At 40.3% G+C, this 20100-nt stretch overlaps 1 protein-coding gene across 1 annotated transcript in view; it reads left to right on the plus strand.

Moving 5' to 3' along the window:
* Nucleotides 1-207: 207 nt before the first annotated feature.
* Nucleotides 208-20100, plus strand: part of LOC121878494 (outer dynein arm-docking complex subunit 4-like) — a gene marked incomplete at its 3' end in the record, with an annotated part of 26247 nt that continues 6354 nt past the window's right edge. The window contains exons 1-7 of the mRNA XM_042384750.1: nt 208-281; nt 491-683; nt 13123-13248; nt 14029-14158; nt 14404-14556; nt 19512-19651; nt 20064-20100. The exon at nt 20064-20100 is cut by the window's right edge and continues 128 nt beyond it. Of these exons, the coding sequence (XP_042240684.1) occupies nt 208-281; nt 491-683; nt 13123-13248; nt 14029-14158; nt 14404-14556; nt 19512-19651; nt 20064-20100 (853 nt within the window). The remainder of the gene's footprint in view (nt 282-490; nt 684-13122; nt 13249-14028; nt 14159-14403; nt 14557-19511; nt 19652-20063) is intronic.

The following is a 20100-nucleotide window of genomic DNA, read 5'->3' on the forward strand; positions in this document are numbered from 1 at the left end:
CTCTAAATTCCGTGAAACATTCAAAATGGAGATGATCCAATAACCCTGAAAAAACTTTATTTTAAGCGTTGGTAGGCTTTTATAATACCAACAAGGTAAGCTCTGATACAATGGGGCAAATTTTTTCTCAAACTGAAATTCATCTACAGTGCATTAAAACATTACAAAATATAGATTAAGAAGGTAGAGGGAACAGTCAGACCAACGATGCCGCCAGAGGAGGTAAGACACCATAGTTTTCTAGTGATAATATTTAAGTACGTCTGGATAACAACAATAAGGTAAGTAATTTACTTATGTATGTTACAGTTCAAACTTTTCACCACTGAGGAATGAGCTCTCTCAGATAAAGACTTCACAAGACTGTTATATCATTAATTATTTTATTATTCAAAGACAAAACGTTCTTAATGCTAATTTACGATTCCTATGTAATGGCGTGGCTCAGACACACTCGTTCATTACATCCTCCTCGCCCTAATTATTTCAGGAACCCAGAGGATCCAGACGAAGGAGCGCGCACCCTTAAGGGAAAAATGGTTAACAGGTTTGTGGCGACGGAGCTCAGGCAGAAGAGGCTAATGGGCCACTTGGGGGCTCCTGGCAGGGAAGAAATCTACTGTGACAAGGACAGGGCCGCTGCGGTGGCCATGGGTGACCAGGATATCAAGACTTCCCTCAAGGTAGACCTCAGTTTTCCCTCTCGCGCACAGCCGTTTTCTTTAATACTACACCGTTTATTTGTTTTTTTCACGGTTGATGACATACTTGTATAGAATTATATTGTATCATATGTATGTTGATGTTGAGTATGATTTTAAATATAATGTCTTTTGTTAATGACAAAAAGAAACCTAACCTGAAGGAAAAAAAAAACCAAATATCCTCGTGTAAACCCCCAGAAAGAGAGAGAGAGAGAAAAAAAAAGTACAATTCATTGATCTGTCAACAGCACACCAGTTCACTAGCACGTAATATTTCTCTACCACTTCTACTTTTCAGCACTCAATATATGTGAGGTCATAAAGTTCGGTAAGGTCCCCGTGTCTACCACAAGATGAGAGAATATTGTCCATATTTACCTCCTAGTGACGGGACCTATATGTTTACATTCTCAGTAAACGACTGAGTTAATGTCGTTTTGTTGTTGTGCTTCTGTAGTTCATCACACTACATAGAGTAGACTTGTATATATTATAAACTTAAAACAAAAAATAATCACATCGATACGGGACCAATTCTATAAATATATAAGTGTATAACTAACTAACTACCAAACTACCACAAAAGCTAGTGTTGGGAGTTAACTTGTGCAGAAGTAATAGACTTTACTACCTTTTGGAATTGGAATTTTCTTGAAAGTCTGGTGACAATCATGATATTCTAGTTCCAACAAAATTACTTATGTTTGTAAATAAAAACAAATGATACCAGTAGCTTTCCCCATTGTAGTATTCTTAAGCCTAATGGTGTCTGAGTGTTGTACCATTAACATAGGCCAAGACATATCATTATTTCATGTCACGTGAGAAAAACAAGAAACATAGACCTCTAGGATATTTATGTAGGAAGAGGAAGATAATTTAAAGCTTTCTCATAACGTTAACTTGTTGTAGTAAATAATTTAATGCATTACAAAGTGAACAATGTAATAAAACATCTGTGTAATCGTTGTCACTTTTTTTTTCTCTTGTTCAGTTACGCGTTCAGCAGGATTACGGTCTTACTCTTTGGTCTTAGCTCATGATTTACGTCTATGACCTAAAATGGTCTTTTTTCATAGCTACCAGCATTATTTAGATAAACACATGTATTGAGTATATATATGTATATATATATATATTAGATTCTGTATATATTTATGACGTAAACAATGGCTTCGTTATAAGACTTAATTAAATATATTTATTTCTTAGTAAATAATGACTAAATTATTAAATTCCTAGCCAGAAAACTTGGTATTAATTAACAAGGCTTCAATTATAAGCCTTAAATCAGCAGACCTGGCGATATAAACTAATAGCTTCAGCATAATAATAACTCAGCGGAACTGCTTAGAGTAATAATGTCACCTTAAGACTGATCTAAGCCAAGCTACTAAGATAAACAAACAATGCTTGAGTGTAAACATTAACTCAGTAAGAGACCTGCTATGTACATCTGCCAGACTGATATCGACTTGAATCTACAAAAAAAAAGAAGACTTGTTTATATGCTAGTTCCGGCCTTAACAACCTTCACCTACACTGACTTGTTGTGTCGGTTCTGAGTCCTCTCCTCGCCCCCCACCAGCTCACTCACCGCTAAAACACAGCCTCATGAATCTATGGACGTTCCTGAGGCAGACGAATGTGTGTATGTGTATTGGTGATGTGCTGGGCTGCGACATGAACCAATACCCCACCACCGCCGCCACCTCCTCACACACACACCTCTACACTCCTACACCAGCATCTTGGCATTAAACACGCTCCCTGTCTCTCTGTCTCACACTCACACCTAACCACCACCAGTCTGTCTATTCTTCAGTATTAATTTACACTTACGGGCTAATTCACTGTGGAAAAAATTACTGAATTCACTACGGATTCTAAAACAGATTTTTTTTTTTTAGTTTTTGTGTCGTGTTTTTAATTGGGGTTTTATATATATATCTTAAGTTGTCATATAATTGGTCGAAGATGTAATTTGTAAATACGTGTTGACGCTATTGTGAAGTAGGATGCTAAGGTATTTAATAGAAGGTAGGGAGGAGGATGATAATCAGAGGAATTGACACGAGTATTTATGTCAAAGAAATATACCCAGTTTTATACTTAGACTCTCTCAAGTTACGATGATTTTTTCTGTCAATAAACCAAATTTATAAAGGAAGATTACTCACTTATTTTTACATTCTATAATAAGCTTACTTGCACCTTCTGTATATAAGTAATGCTTCAAGTTTGCATCATATTTATATTTATGTCATTATTGTTATTATTATTAAACGCATGGAATATATCGCTTCTCACTGTTGTTGATTGATAGTCACCATTAAATATACATTCGTTTATATATATATATACTTTGTTATGCGAATTGCTTTGATTTATGCATGTCTAATGTATATACCTCACATATATGTATATTTTCTCTATATATATATATTTTGAATGTTTGTGTGTTTGTTCTCTTTGTCTCTTCTGTGTCTTGTGATGTTCAGTAACTTAGTTGTTTCTCCTCTGCTCTTGAGGTTCTGTGTGTACATTCTCTGTGCTGATGTTCATGTGATATGTAGTATGTACGTAGTGTCTTGTCCTTGTACATGTCCGTGTTCTTCGTCGCTTTGTCTGTCCTTAGTTGCCCAAATATTGTTACCTGTACTATCTTATGTTCTATATGTATTCTTCTGTTTCATGTCCGCATAATGCATTGATTTTTTCTCGTTATTGTGTTGTGTTGTCCAGTTTATTTATGTCCTAATTTCACCCTAAGTTGATGACACTTATATCTTAACAACTATATATGAGAATTATAACAGTATTATACCAGCATACCCAAGGTTAATAATTTATCTTACGTTCAAAACTGAGATAAACGCCCCCCCCCCCACAAAACAATGGTAATATCTCCATGAATGTTGTGGGTTCAGGTATATTTTTTCTGTAATTTATGAGGTTATTATTGGCTAAGACTGTGGGTGAGGGAGGGAAGGAGGGAAGGATATCTACACGCCACGCAAAACCCAAATCATGTCTTCCTTGTCTTCTCTCCTCCATGGTCTCTCTCCCTCTACTAGATCGTCTCCTTTTTATTTACCTTCTCACGGTATAGCTCGTTGACAGTTTAACTAAGGGATAACATGTTGGCATAAAATTGAGTTCGTTCAAAGAATATATATTTTTTTAAATACGAATCTTCTTATTAAACACGAAAAACAACTTAACTGCCAAAATTACTTGCTAGGAAAATGCTTCTTTTGTAAAAATAATATATTCTTCATCGATTAAATCATCATATACCAACGTCCACCGACTTCCCTCCCGCCTTCCTGCCGCTGGTCGCCCGCCATCTTAACGTCTTCAAGGTCGCGGGCTTAAACCATTTTGACCTCGGGACGTGTTTAATTAATGGAGAATTAGAGAGGGGTATCATGCCTAATTATAAACTACGGGAGGTGGGAAGGGGAGGCTGAAATAATTGGAAAATTTGGAAAGGGAAGAGAAGCTAAATGGGAAAGTTGTTAATTGGGAAATATGATAAATTGTTGAGATATTAAAATGAAGCGTTTAAATTCAGTGGTACAATTTAAACCAAAATAATAGACCTCAAAGTTATTACTTACAATTCTATAGACTAAAATCACCATTAAAATAAAGGTAACATTCGACTTACTTTATTTATATCCCGGATACATACCACGAACACAAGTGAGATTTAATACCCTTATTCAATCTTTTTAAGGAGCTTAGAGGATTACAAGTCATGCGGGGTTCAATAAGAAGCTTCAACACCACATAAACAAAAGACAATCACACGTCCCCTGACTCCTATATTCTTTTCAATCCCGATTTATATAATTTTAGGGGTTTATTGACGTTCTCTGTTAGGGTCCGGATTCACAAGGACTTTGACAGCAAATTTCCCGCGTAAATTTGTGCAAAACCTCTTGAACTATTTTTCTGTTTTAAGCTATTTATGTTATTTTTTGTTATTGTTAAGTATCTAGTTAAATTAGAGTCTCAGTAATAATTTCGACGTTATACAGTTACGAGTAATATTATCAGAACCTTTGTGAATTATAAAGAATATGAGAAGTGACATTCCTACATTTCCTGATGCTCACTTGTCACGGTACAAACAAAAGACAAGCGCCTCGACACCATTCCTCTCTCTCTCTCTCTCTCTCGTCTTCCCCTGCTTTATTAACCTTTCCGTAATTTATATAGCTCTCGTAAATTAAGTCTGTTTTTATTATTTTTGCCATGTTCCCCTTTCCTCCCTTCTCCTGTCGGGTTTAATTAATCTACCTGGACAGTGATAGCAACGCTCTGTGTTTTTACCTGCGTTCTATTTTTAAGGTATAAAATCTCTCTTGTTTTCATCTTTACTCTCGAAAATTGTCAAAAAAATATAATAATCTTAGATCCACCTTTTTGTCTATTTTTTCTTATCCTCTCACTATTATTAGGGCTATAGAGAAAATAAGCTATGATACGCATTTTTTTTCAATAAGGAACCTTTAAAATATTATATAAAATAAGTGATTGGATTTTGTTATTCCCTTCTTTCCTTATTTCCTCGGTTATTCTTCCTTTTTCCTCACACCTACACCTTTCCCTCTTTCTCTCTTCTACTCCCTCTCTCTCTTCTAGCTCCCCCTTTCTTTCTTTACCCCCTCGCTCTTCTACCTCCCCCCCCCTCATGTAAGCGGTAGTGTTCGTGTGATCATCGACCAGAGAGAGGATCAAGAGCGTCAGGCAGCACAATGGTGTGGCGTCAGAGCCCCAGAGGCACTAACACCTAGACCTGGGGGGGGGGGAGGGGAGGGGGATGTGATGGGAGGGGTAGATGAGAAGGAGAGGAGAAGGGGGTGTGATGGGAGGGATAGGGGAGGAGGGAAGGAACTGGGGTTAGAGAGATGTAAAGGAAAGGGGTGGAAGAAGAGAGGGTGAATGCAAATAATATGACAAGCAGAGAAAAATACATGATTGACTTTTTTTTTTTAATTTAATAAATTTATTGACAAAGCTTGGAGAACAGTTTGCCTATTCTGAGTAATTCAGTCAGGTCTTGACACTGAGGATGGTATCACTTCTCACTGCCACGCAGGACAGAGGTTCATACACAAAGAAATACATCATATTCATTAACAGTATATATATATATATATATATATATATATATATATATATATATATATATATATATATATATATATATATATATATATATATATATATATATATATATATCGACGTTGAGAAAACCAAGCGAAAGACGACTATAAATAATAGGATACGCGTTAAGATGAACAAATGAAAAAAGACTATAAATGATATGACACATTAAAATAAACAAATGCAGGACGACTATAAATAATATGACACGTAAAAATAAAAAAATGCAGGGCGACTATAAATAATAAGACACGTAAGGATAAACAAATGAAGGACGACAATAAATAATATGATACGTTAAGATAAACAAATGAAGGACGACTGTAAATGATATGACACATTAAAATAAACAAATGAAGACGACTATAAATAATATAATAGAGTATATGGGTCCCAAACGAGTATATTTTGTCACTTCCTTAATAATTATGACTGTGATAACGCTTTAAATCCTCTTTTTTTCTTACCTGAGACGGAAATTCAGTTGCTTTATTACGAGGGCGGGTGACGAGAATTAACATGATTTTTGGTCTTAACTTTTATAATTAACGCTGTATGCACGATTGACCTTCTGCGCTGTGGGGTCGGGTGAGAGGGGAAGGGAAGAGGAGTGGTATGGGGAGTGGGAAAGGAAGGGGAGGGGAAGGGGAGTGGTGATGGGGGAATTAGGAATGCATGTGGTGTGTGCGTGCGTCCCTCTGTGAATTATGAGCACGACATCATTAACAAAGGAATTAAGCCAACTTGGTATGTTGTGAGGCTCCGAGGTTCCGAGTTCTGACCCAATTGGACTAATAACGACCTTCTACTCAACATATTATTAACTACGGAGGTAATACACGAGACAAAATAATTATCATAGTTTATTTTCGGCATAAAAAAAGGTAAATTGACTAGAACTGTACTCGATCACCTTCACTTTCCAAACTGTAAAATTGGGCACCCATTCCCAGCTGGGTGAACTGGGGTTGTCCCGGCGGCAAACTAAGGGATCTTAGGACAGGATGTAAAACCTATAACTATGTAACTACGCCGTAAATACTGAGACGGGGAAACACATTGTCGATCAGTTAGTGAGGGAAAGTCAGTGTTGGGCCGACTAACACGACCCAGCTACTAACTGAGATGAACCCCACCAGAGGTCCTCCGTGTCTCTGAGCAGGACACACAATAAAAACAGGTGCCAGGTTGAGGAGACAGGTCGCCAAGCTCTACCATTACCTACACTTTCATAAACCTAGCAAAAATTTATTACTGTCACGTCACCTGTAATTGTCTGTCTCTAATTTTTGTAATTTTGGTACATAATAAAACCCATGATTGTTTGTCACATCACGTGTTAGTGTCGGCAGCCTGAGTCTCAGGCTGTGAAGTATAGAAAGAGTTGTTTTCACTCACGCACCTCAGTAAGTTCAGCTACATGTGCAGTACTTATTCTCGGGAGGAGTTAAAATAGGGCAAGAGGGCAAGGAAGGGAAGGGAGGACAAGGAGATAAGTAGGGGAAAAGGGGGGCAAAGGGAGGGAGGAAGGGGAAGGATTTTCTCGATTATTACAGTCTAATTCTTGTCTAATTCCTTTAGTTATTATGCCACGCTAATTATACTACTGCTAATGTTTCAATGGAGTTAAATAGTTTCATGAAGACCAAAATCAGCCTCTACGGTTCTGGTCAGATTTATGATAACTTTTAACATTCTTGGTCAGATTTATGAGAACTTTTAAGTCTTGGTCAGATTTATGGTAACTTTTAACATTCTTGGTCAGATTTATGAGAACTTTTAAGTCTTGGTCAGATTTATGAGAACTTTTAAGTCTTTATCAGATTTATGGTAACTTTTAACATTCTTGGTCAGATTTATGAGAACTTTTAAGTCTTGGTCAGATTTATGGTACCTTCTAACACTCCTGGTCAGATTTAAGACTACTAAGCAGTTTTAGTCCTCAGCAGCGTTGAGTCTCACTTGTACACAAAACACCCCCATGAGAAAAAACTAAAACAGATTCAGTTAAGTCAGAAAAAAAAACCGGACATTGAGCTGACTAACGCAATGCTATATTTTTTTTCTTCACTGTAAGACGTGAGAGAAAATCTGCTTACGATTCTTTCTCTTTCTTTCGTCTGGAGAGAGAGAGAGAGAGAGAGAGAGAGAGAGAGAGAGAGAGAGAGAGAGAGAGAGAGAGAGAGAGAGATAACAACACACCGAAAAAATATATAGTGAAACAGAGAGCAAAAAACAAACAAAAACAACAACATTACCTCCGTAGCCTTGACACGCCCCCCTCCTCCCCCTCCCCCCCCCACATATAAACACACAACTCGATAGTCGATTAAGATAAAATTCAGCAACCTTTATTTTCTATTTACTTCTTTTACGCGAGAAAACTGCTGGGGTGGGATTTTGAGCAAGTAAACTGGAGTGGGATTTTGCGCGGGTAAATTAGGGTGGGATTTTGCGCGGGAAAAGTGCCGGGATGGGATTTTAGGCGCGAAAACTAAGGGTGGTGTTTTGCATGATGGTCTGACACACACATAGCAATTATCTCTCTCAGCCCGGGGCCAGGTCATGCAACTTACCTCAGATGACCTAGTGCCTCCATGGGCGTAAGTAGTGGGGGGACTCTCACGCATGGGGGAGAGAGAGAGAGAGAGAGAGAGAGAGAGAGAGAGAGAGAGAGAGAGAGACCAGGGAAGAAAGGAAGAGGAAGAAGATAAATAAAAGTCTTACTACACACACAAAAGATTTTAATCACGTATTCTAACCCTGAAAAAATATTAACCCATCTGGGAGCAACATCGTCTTTCATGTAAACAGAATTATATCAGGGTTATAATGTTGTTGGTTCAAGGTCACCTGGTCGATCGTGCCTCTGGTTAGGTAAGATTATTATATATATATTTTTTTCCCCCGCTTTTGGGTAACTTAAATATATATAAAGTCTTTGTTTTTAATTCGATTTCCCCCAAAATTAAATACGAAAGTTATATAAATCTATTTCATCTCAACATTTTCAGTGCCGGGTAACAAAAACAAAACAAAATACAAACAAAAAAAACAAACAAACAAACACGAATGTACGGATCTATTAGGGGTTAGGATAGAAACTCTGAAAAAAAACTAAAACAAAACACAAACGCACAAATCAGTTCGTGTAACAAAAACAAATTAAAACAAAACAGATTAAAACAAACAAAAAACAAAACACGATCGCATTGGTGTAAGGTGCAGGTTGGGGGCTGGGGGGGGGGACCTGAGACGACCCACGACTAAAACATCTCCCTGTCATGTCATGGCACACTGTGTGGGTCACTACGGGAGGGAGATATGACAGGTGAGGGGAGGGGAGGGGAGAGGGGTTGTAGGATGACGTGGCGTGTGTAGGGAGGCATCTAGTGTGTTTGGAACCATCTGGGAGGGAGAGAGTGTAGACTTAAACCACCTGGTACGTGTGAGGCCCCAGCTGGAGGGGTTTACAACTAGCTGGTGTGAGTGGAACCACCTGGGAGATGATATGAGAGTATTAAAACCACCTGGTGTGTGTGTGTGTGTGTGTGTGTGTGTGATATGGGGATGAATAATACAATAATACAATCAGGACACGTGTATATAATGTCACTTATATGCGTAAACTACACGTACACATACACGCGATGTATAGGGCACGTATATATGACCCCTCAACACATATACAATTGACTTCACGAATATATAACTTTATACACATATATCATAGATCACACTTAGGACGTAGTGCAAAAGACACGGTTCAAGGAGCTGGGAGATATGACAGACACATGTCACGTTCATGGATACGTATATGTTGAAATATTAACGTAGACTTGGGTATTAAGGGACACGTAACATTTCCTCTTATGTAAAAGACACACAGGGCCAGTTTGGACACAGGTAGAATAAAAAAAAAAATGCGCCGCGTGAGACAGGTCAAAACTACCGTGGGCTATGCGTGAGATGGACTCTGGACATGCGGGACATGCAAGGGCTGCTGGGAAGCCGTAAATTGAAGGGAACAGAAGCGTCGTGACGTTATTAATGAGAGAGAGAGAGAGAGAGAGAGAGAGAGAGAGTGGGAGGGGGAAGGAGGAGAGGGAGGGAGGGAGTAAGGGAGGGGGTAGCGGCCTCACAGACATTGCTTTACCTTCGACTCTCCAGGAAACACTGAACAAAGCACTGTATTTGATTTCCATGCTTCCGTTTGTAATATTTTGCGATTTTCTTCCATAATTGGCGGTAATTACTGTGGGAAATCGTATAATATAATTTTCGTTACATAATTGGTCGTTGATATTCAGTTTCTATAAAAATCTGCGCTATAGGGCCTAACCTACAACAGTCCCTTGCAGTTAGTGGTAGTGGTGTGGTCTACGTGTTAGTACAGCGTGTGGCAGCCTACGTGTTGGTACAGCGTGTGGCGGCCTACGTGTTGGTACAGCGTGTGGCGGCCTACGTGTTGGTACAGCGTGTGGCGGCCTACGTGTTGGTACAGCGTGTGGTACGTGTTGGTACAGCGTGTGGCGGCCTACGTGTTGGTACAGCGTGTGGCGGCCTACGTGTTGGTACAGCGTGTGACAACGTGTTGGTACAGCGTGTGGCGGCGTGTTGGTACAGCGTGTGGCGGCCTACGTGTTGGTACAGCGTGTGGCGCCTACGTGTTGGTACGGCGTGTGGCGGCCTACGTGTTGGTACAGCGTGTGGCGGCCGTGTTGGTACAGCGTGTGGCGCCTACGTGTTGGTACAGCGTGTGGCGGCCTACGTGTTGGTACAGCGTGTGGCGGCCTATGTTGGCGTGTGGCGGCCTACGTGTTAGGCGTGTGGCGGCCTACGTGTTGGTACGGCGTGTGGCGGCCTACGTGTTGGTACAGCGTGTGGCGGCCTACGTGTTGGTACGGCGATGTGGCGGCCTACGTGTTGGTACAGCGTGTGGCGGCACGTGTTGGTACAGCGTGTTGTGGCGCGTGTGGCGGCTACAGCGTGTGGCGGCCTACGTGTACGGCGGTGGCAGCCTACGTGTTGGTACAGCGTGTGGCGGCCGTGTTGGTACGGCGTGTGGCGGCCTACGGCCGTGTGGCAGCCTGCGTGTTGCAGCGTGTGGCACAGCGTGTACGTGTTGCAGCCCTACGTGTTGGTACGCGTGGCGTAGCCTACGTGTTGGTACAGCGTGTGGCGGCGTACGTGTTGGTACAGCGTGTGGCGGCGTGTTGGTACAGCGTGTGGCGGCCTACGTGTTGGTACAGCGTGTGGCGTGTTGGCCGGCCTACGTGTTGGTACAGCGTGTGGCGCCTACGTGTTGCAGCGTGTGGCAGCCTACGTGTTGGTACAGCGTGTGGCAGCCTACGTGTTGGTCAGGTGGCGGCCTACGTGTTGGTACAGCGTGTGGCAGCGTACGTGTTGGTACAGCGTGTGGCAGCGTACGTGTTGGTACAGCGTGTGGCGGCCTACGTGTTGGTACAGCGTGTGGCAGCCTCACCACCGCTGTTTGTCTCCCTGTAGAGAGTGTAGACCCTTGTCATCAGTGTTGCTTGAAGCATGTTGTCTTACTCAAGTATCCGGGATTATTTCTTATTTTATACACAAATAACAGCACTTATTTCTTCTACACTTCCACCTACATGAAAACTTATATATATATATATATATATATATATATATATATATATATATATATATATATATATATATATATATATATATATATATATATATATATATATATATATATATATATATATATATATATATATATATATATATATATATATATATACAGGGTACAGTATATACTATATATATACTGTACGTCGTATATAATTACACCTATATAACATAAAGCAAATCTAGGTAACTACAGAAAATACGAATAAATTCTGAATCCTAAACTCGACAATACTCATAAAATAATATTACATAAACATAAATAATATTAAATTTAATCGCCGAGAACATTAACAAAAGACAATCGTCAAGTCTCCCCTCGGAGTGTTGGATGACGTAAGGAGAGGATCAATGCTCATGGTGTAACGTAAATAACACACAAGTTACGTCAACAAGACAAGACGACCTCAACGTTTATTATATCAGGATCACATAATAATTTATAGAAACATATTTGCTAAAACAATATAAAATATACAGATAAAAAAAATATAAGATAATACGCGATTTATGAAATACAAAATGCACTACAGGCATAAATAATCTCGGGAACTTTATAACAAAGGAATGAATAACAAAATACGATTGTTATTCTCTAAGATAAAATAAGTTGTTTAAAAAAATCTCAAACGTACAATAAATCACGTAAGTCATCATATGGAACAATACGTCACATGTATTGTAAAAACCAAAAAAAAACAAAAAAATAAAAACAAAAACAGCATTACCCTAAAAAAAAAACCACTCACTAAAACGTGTCGTAAAACAGTGATTATAAACCAAAAGCAAAAAAGCTGCCCGATGTTTTGTAAAAAATACTTTGATTATTTTCAGCTACTTATCAATATTTTCTTCTGTGCCGTTGTCCTGTCGTGATGTGTATGTTTATTCTGTGTATGTGTGTGTATGCTGGTGTATGTCCCGTCGTCTGCATGGTATGTTGTATGTTGTATGTGTCCTGGCACTCATGTTTCGTGGGATGTTTCATGAATGATGTATGTGTTCTGCTGACCCCATGTTGAATATTCAGATTATTAAACATGAGCTTCATATTTCACCTTCAAGATTTTTACCAGAATTCCAAAATGAAGTAAATCTGAATTTTCAACAGCATTACCTTCTTCTTCTCTGTCCATTTCTCCCCCTTTTGAACACAATAATTGTCTTGAGATAAAGACAATAAAATATTTCCTTATAAAGCTGCTTTTTATAAACTAACGATTAAGTAGAACTAACGCTAAATACTTTAAAATGTAAGAAAATTGACTTAAAATCAAATAAAATAGCCAATAGCCTCGTGTAATGCATAATAATCACTAAGACGTAGACATAAACCACAGCTAAAATATAAGTAAGAGAGACATTCCTTTCCCCCGTCCGCCAACAACTTCGGCAGGTCTCCAGGTGAGGGTCAGGAGGCGGGCTGTGGTCTCCATGCTTACCTTCAGGGGAATCTCAGCAACACGGAGACCCACAGGAGAGCATGGCGGCCACACCCCTATAACTCTCCTCATTTGCATACTCGCCGTGCGTCCCGGAAAGCCTGACACTAACACCACCCCACCCTCAGGTGAAGAGGAAGAAGGAGCGCCGTCTGGTGCAGCCCGAAGACACCAACTCCTCTGTCCACTTGACGGAGGCACAGCGAGCCATCACCATGGGCAGGGTGGAGACGGCTCTCTCCTGTGCCCAGAAGGTGGGTGTTCTAGGGACGAGGTTTAGTGGCCTGGGGTGACACAGCTGACAGCAGGAGCATTAAACACGTAATGCGGGACACTGAAGCGTAACTTTACACAACCCAACCTTTTGATTTACACTCAGGTACTGTATACCCGTTAGCTTCTATACATGTTTGTCTGGGAGAAACATCTTCACCCACACAACAAGTACAGCACAACATGATACTACACTCACGGCATTATAAAGTCCCTCAGATATATGTGGCCGTCACACATCACCTGGACGACTATTGTTATTTCAGAGATCGGCTGACTGAGAACCTTTTGCCCATGTCTGTGGACCATTACTGTGGTGTGAAAGAGAGGTAAGGAAATGGAAAGGAGTTATAAGAAAAGTAGAAGAGCAGAGGACGACGTGAATGGGTGTCTACTTGTTCTTTTCGAGTTGTTATACTTCACTCATGACCCTCCCTCAGGTATGTCCCTCCCTCAGGTATGTCCCTCCCTCAGGTATGTCCTTCCCTCAGGTATGTCCCTCCCTCAGGTATGTCCCTCCCCCAGGTATGTCCCTCCCTCAGGTATGTCCCTCCCTCAGGTATGTCCCTCCCAGGTAGTGACCCTCCCTCCCCCTCCCTCAGGTATGTCCCTCCCTCAGGTATGTCCCTCCCTCAGGTATGTCCTTCCCTCAGGTATGTCCCTCCCTCAGGTATGTCCCTCCCCCAGGTATGTCCCTCCCTCAGGTATGTCCCTCCCTCAGGTATGTCCCTCCCTCACCTAGCTCCCCCCCCCTCTCCCAGGCGGTGGAGTGTGGGGGCGACCCGGCGTCCCTAGTGGTGAGGGGACGCTGCCACCTGCTGCTGGGGCACCTGGAGGAGGCGCTCGAGGATGCCAGGGAGGCGCTCAAGAGGGACGCGTCGCTTGTCAAGGGTGAGTACTGCACGGGGAGAGTCATGCGGGCTCCTCCTCACGTCATACACTTGTTACAGTAAATAATACAACTGTGTAACAATACAGATGACATCACAGGTACATTACTGCTACTATTATTGATTCTTTTAAGCACAATGAACTGTTACATCATTAATGAACGTTCGTATTCGCTGGTAGTTATTATTGGCATATGGGAATGTTTCCTCCAGTATTGTATCTTATAATAATCATACCTTCCTCAGCTGTACTGGTGCAGGCGGAGGCGCTCTACGGGATGGGGGAGTTCGAGAGATCGCTGGTTCTCTTCCATCGAGGTGCCCGCAAACGCCCAGACCTGACCTCCTTCACCCGAGGCGTCCACAAGGCACGCGAAGCCATCATCAACGCCATTGGAGGTGGGAGCCGCTTGGGGTTGTCCCTCGGTCAGATTCAGTGGGATTGGAATAGATCCAACACTCCACACAGGACTGAGAATCTGAATGTTTTGAGCCGCAGTCAGATCCCCAGTCCCACATGGATTTAAGGATCGGATTCCAACTGACTGTATCCGGGAACGGAGAAAATGTAAACAAGGGGAGAGGGATCTTAGATGTAAATATCACAATAATCGATGATATGAAAATTGTTTCATGAGGTTTTCTATAATTTGGCAAAGAAAATTATATTTATTACTTCTTTAACTAATATTAATTTTCAGATAATAAGAAAACGATAAATACAATTAACGCATTTTAAAAAGGGGGTAAAACAATATGTTGTTTTGGCCCAACCCTGAGATAAGTAGATGTGTAAATAAAATAAGTGTTGGAACGTGACTAAATCTTCTTCCGCCTTGCCTCGTCTCTTGCAGCTATGGGTCGACTGAACGGCGGTGCCAGGAGTAAAGGTTTATCTTTGGTCAAACATGTTTCGTTGTTGTTTACTGTATAACTATTTCCAGATTTTGATGTGAAACTACACTAACAACGACCCTTTGAGAGCCAATTAACACCATCTTATTGGTTATACACAATGTTAAAGTTGATTCCAGTAAGAATTATACATTATAGATTACCAATAAAATAACTTTCGTATTTTTAATAATTTTCGTATAAAATTTCACCTATGTTGCACATCGAATATTTTTTCTTCTTCACTATAGTATATGTAAAAACTTCATTCAATACTCCCCTGTAACTGTGGTTGGTGTAGTCACTTCAGAATCTGGAGTTCTTGTAGTGAGGGCAGCCCATGAGGACCTCAGAGCTCCCCTTGGAGAACGCTAAACCACTTGTGACATTCTTCAACTTCCTTCTTGTAATGTAGAAGTTACCAGTCTGCTATAATGTACTTCTCAAACTCGAGTTTATTTTAAGAAGTTAAACGTAGATGGGTGTAAGGCTGTTTGCCTCTACAGCCGCATTTGTTACAGTCTGATTTATTTTGTAGTTTGTGCTGTAGTTTCTGTACGTTGCTGTAATGTTTGGGTTTCATTTAACTGTTTGTTACTGGAGTGTTTTACCGTCAGTGACTTTGTTGTTCTCTAAGATGTATTTTTAAGGCCAATTTGATCTGTGTACGTCCTTGGTTGATGCACAGGTGTCGTGTGTACGTACTTTTGATGCACATAAGCCAAGTGTGTTCGCATTTTCGACGCACACGTAAAGTCTAATTATTTGTTTTTGGTGCACGTAAACCGTATGTGCATTTTGATGCACATTTGTGTACGTATTTTTCATCCTCATATAACGTGTGTGTACGCATTTTTGATGCACATGTGATGTGTGTACGTATTTTTGTGCACAAGCCACACATTTTGTCTCTGTGAAGCACATTTTTACCGTGTGTCTTGGTGTTTTGACGCACGCGAGATAAGAGTTTGACTGCCATATTTTTAATGTTTTGTTATGTGTTTGTCACTCACCTGTGACGTAGTCATGTTGTTTTCACAGTGACGTCACCTGCAATGTGTGTGTGTGTGTGTGTGTGTGTGTGTGTGTGTGTGTGTGTGTGTGTGTGTGTGTGTGTGCGTGTGTGTGTGTTCTTTCCGTCACGTAGAACAAACTGTGCTGTGTTGGAGTAGTGTTGTGAAGTAGTTATACAATAGTAGTGTTTATCCCGTGGAGTTACACTGGATGGCTCTCTTAGAGCTTCTTGTAAAGTACAGAGCTCTTGTATCCAGCTGTGTGTGTGTGTATATATAGAGTATTTCTTGAAGCCAAACACAACAAAAAACAAAACAACAAATAAATTACTTCACCCGAGGAACACACTCAAGTCAATCGAAGGACTTATAGTGCTACCTTCCAAATCACAGTCATTTGAGGTTAGAGGTGCTATCATCCTTACACTAACCGACACAGAACCTGTTTTAAAGTGTAAGTGTTGAACAGGACCTCAACCATATTGAATGTGAGAGCATGTAAGTGAGTTATAAGTACATTATAAGTACATCCTTGGGTGTGAGTGCGTTCCTCTCTCTCCCTCCCCGGCTGTAGGCTGTATGCCTCGAGAGTAGACAGTGCATGATTCCTGCCAGTATCTTAGTGCCTCAACCTGCAGTGAACGCAGTCTTTTATCTCAATTACTTCACGACAAAATTATCAAACACTTCAAGGAATTATAACCATAAGTCTCAGAGAATTATTACACACACCTTAAATAATTATCATAAAGCAGAGAATTATCAATAAATTTTGATCTAGAATCTTAACAACTCGTACGATTGAATTATCTGTAAGTCAAGATATATAAAATGAACCTGACCTAACGTAACGTAACGTAACCGAGACTAACTGGCGAATTTAAGATAAACCGCCAAATAACGTCACAAAGCAACACTGACGTTACACCGAGACTCTACCTTAACTAGATACCTTTCCTTAACACAAGACTGAAGTAACATACAACATTTAACTACAAACTCTATCACTTAAGCTTGTGTCTTAACCCTTCAAAGGATTAAATCTTTGTCCTTAAAGGGTTAAATCATAGTCCTCAAAGGGTTAAATCACAGTCCTCAAAGGGTTAAATCACAGTCCTCAAAGGGTTAAATCATGTAGTCCTCAAAGGGTTAAATCACAGTCCTCAGAGGGTTAAATCATGTAGTCCTCAAAGGGTTAAATCATAGTCATCAAAGGGTTAAATCATCCTCAATGGGTTAAATCATCACCAAAGGGTTAAATCATCACCAAAGGGTTAAATCATCACCAAAGGGTTAAATCATCACCAAAGGGGTAACTGGCACTACGAGAAAGTATTTACTTAAGGCTGAGTCTCACATTGAATGTTTTTTAACTGTTATTTCAAGTTTGTATTAATAAATCATATCAGGCACATTGTTACCTCTTCACTTACGAGAATACATCATCGTAAGAAGCATTAAGAATCTGGAGCCATAACAGTTATCATATAGTTCATACAGTCAAGAATTATCCCACGAACCAGTCACTCAGTCAAAACTAGTCATTCTACAGTTACAGATACAAGTTACAGTCAAACAAAATTTCAAACATCAGTAAATTACTCTGTATGACACATTCATTAACTCCAATACAAAAAAATAAACATAAATAGATTCAAATTAACCATGATAACACTTTAATAATAATAATAATAATATAAATAATAAGAACAACAATAATAATAATAATAATAACAATAATAATAATAATAGTAATAAAATAATAATAATAATAATATAAATAATAAGAACAACAATAATAATAATAATAATAATAATAATAATAATAATAATAATAATAATAATAAACATATAGTAGGAAAAAAATATTGATTTTGTAATATATTAAACAAACTCGAGTCGTTCCACTTGTATTTACGTTCACCAAAACCCTACTAGACTAGACGATACATCCAAGAACATCGTCACTCACATAGATGAAATATTAGCGTTATGGTTATTATCAAACTCGTGTGAGCTTTTACAAGGGATCAATATATCTGCCAAGTTTCATGAAAATCCGTATTAGGTTTTTTTAAGAGTTATGGCGTTCTCACAAGAGCCGCTGACGAGATGGGTACACAAGACGCATGGGAATTCATAACTTCCCACGAACGCGTTTGGGAGGATCGATAAATATAAGTAAAAACTGCAATAAATAATTCATATAATTACTATTGATTGCCTTTGTTGATGTACTTATCGGTAATTGATGTTTATACGAATGACCGTAGCATCAGAGAGAACTAACAAACATAAGGGTACAACAGTGAAGAGATTTGTTAATACGTCGTCATTATCAATAGCCTCACACACACACAGGCAGCATAAGCTTTTGACTAATGACTCACTAAAGCTTAATTAACTATTCTTAAACGAGAGTCATTAGGGCAGTAAATCACATAGAGTTATTAATACGCCTTTAATTCCGTTTACAGTAATTAAATATATAAATGTTTTTAGAATTAAATAACGATGAACCAATAATTAAGAAAATATTTGTTAATTACGATAAAAAAAAAGATTCTCAAAGATTCGTACCTGGATATTGAGTTATCTTTGTCCCTTAACTATTGTTACTAGATTGAAGAAACAGTCTCAGAGCAGTTTCAACGCCATTTTGAGTCGTAACTTGAGTGAAGCCAAAGTTTTACTGCCTCACATCACATCGGGGAAAGACTTGATAAACGAATATTTGAGAATCCAGATTCATGTGTTATCAAGTACACGAACGGTACCAGAGACCTCACCTGTACACACTACCTACCATACTCTACCCACACTACCTCACCTTCCCTCCCTCCCCCTTGTTGCTGAGGCACTTTATATGTTTCCTCCCTCTTATCTGTCCCTCTACCTCTCTATGTACTCTCCTCACCGTCCCTCTACTTCTTCACGTACTCTCCTCACCGTCCCTCTACTTCTTCACGTACTCTCCTCACCGTCCCTCTACTTCTTCACGTACCCTCCTCACCGTCCCTCTACTTCTTCACGTTCCCTCCTCACCGTCCCTCTACTTCTTCACGTACCTCCTCACCGTCCCTCTACTTCTTCACGTACTCTCCTCACCGTCCCTCTACTTCTTCACGTACCCTCCTCACCGTCCCTCTACTTCTTCACGTTCCCTCCTCACCGTCCCTCTACTACTTCTTCACGTACCCTCCTCACCGTCCCTCTACTTCTCCACGTACCCTCCTCACCGTCCCTCTACTTCTTCACGTACCCTCCTCACCGTCCCTCTACTTCTCCACGTACCCTCCTCACCGTCCTTCTACTTCTCCACGTACCCTCCTCACCGTCCCTCTACTTCTTCACGTACCCTCCTCACCGTCCCTCTACTTCTTCACGTACCCTCCTCACCGTCCCTCCACCTCATCACACTCCCTCACACTCTCTTATCACCTACAGGAGACAAGTTCCCAGAAGCCGAGGAGCCGCTGACGGGGACGAGCCTGAGTGATGGCACCGGGGGGTCAGGTCAGTCCCAGGCCACCTCCGTCCCCACCATCTGCCTCACTGAATCCAAGGGCTCCAAGTCCGCCTCCAAGGTCAGTGGTCCTTCCCATGGACTATCAATCTACCTCTGAGGACAACGAGATTGATAGAGAGATTTATTCTGGTTGATTGTGTTTACTTAGTCTTGACTGAGGTAAACGTTATGCTTGTTCTGTCGTTATAGATCTACAGTAGGGGTCGTTGTCAGAGGCAACCCGTTGATGTAGAATGTGTTGACTTGATGGAGGTTATATGGGACAGAGGAAACACTGTGGCAGGGAGTTCCCCAGTACTATGTCAGGGTATCTACACCTTGACTAAGATACCAACTTTGCCAATAAATAAGTTATAACAGTTTGTTTCTGAATAAACAACTTCAACATCGGCTTTAACTTCAACTTATTCTTGAGCTTATGTACAGGAGATACATAATACATGTGTCCTGAGTCGTGCACGTCTCCACAGCGTCTGCTGGGAGGCCTGAGTAAAGACAAGGAATTCC

This window comes from Homarus americanus, unplaced genomic scaffold, assembly GCF_018991925.1.
Source record: "Homarus americanus isolate GMGI-L3 unplaced genomic scaffold, GMGI_Hamer_2.0 scaffold41027, whole genome shotgun sequence".
NCBI classification, from domain to species: domain Eukaryota; kingdom Metazoa; phylum Arthropoda; class Malacostraca; order Decapoda; family Nephropidae; genus Homarus; species Homarus americanus.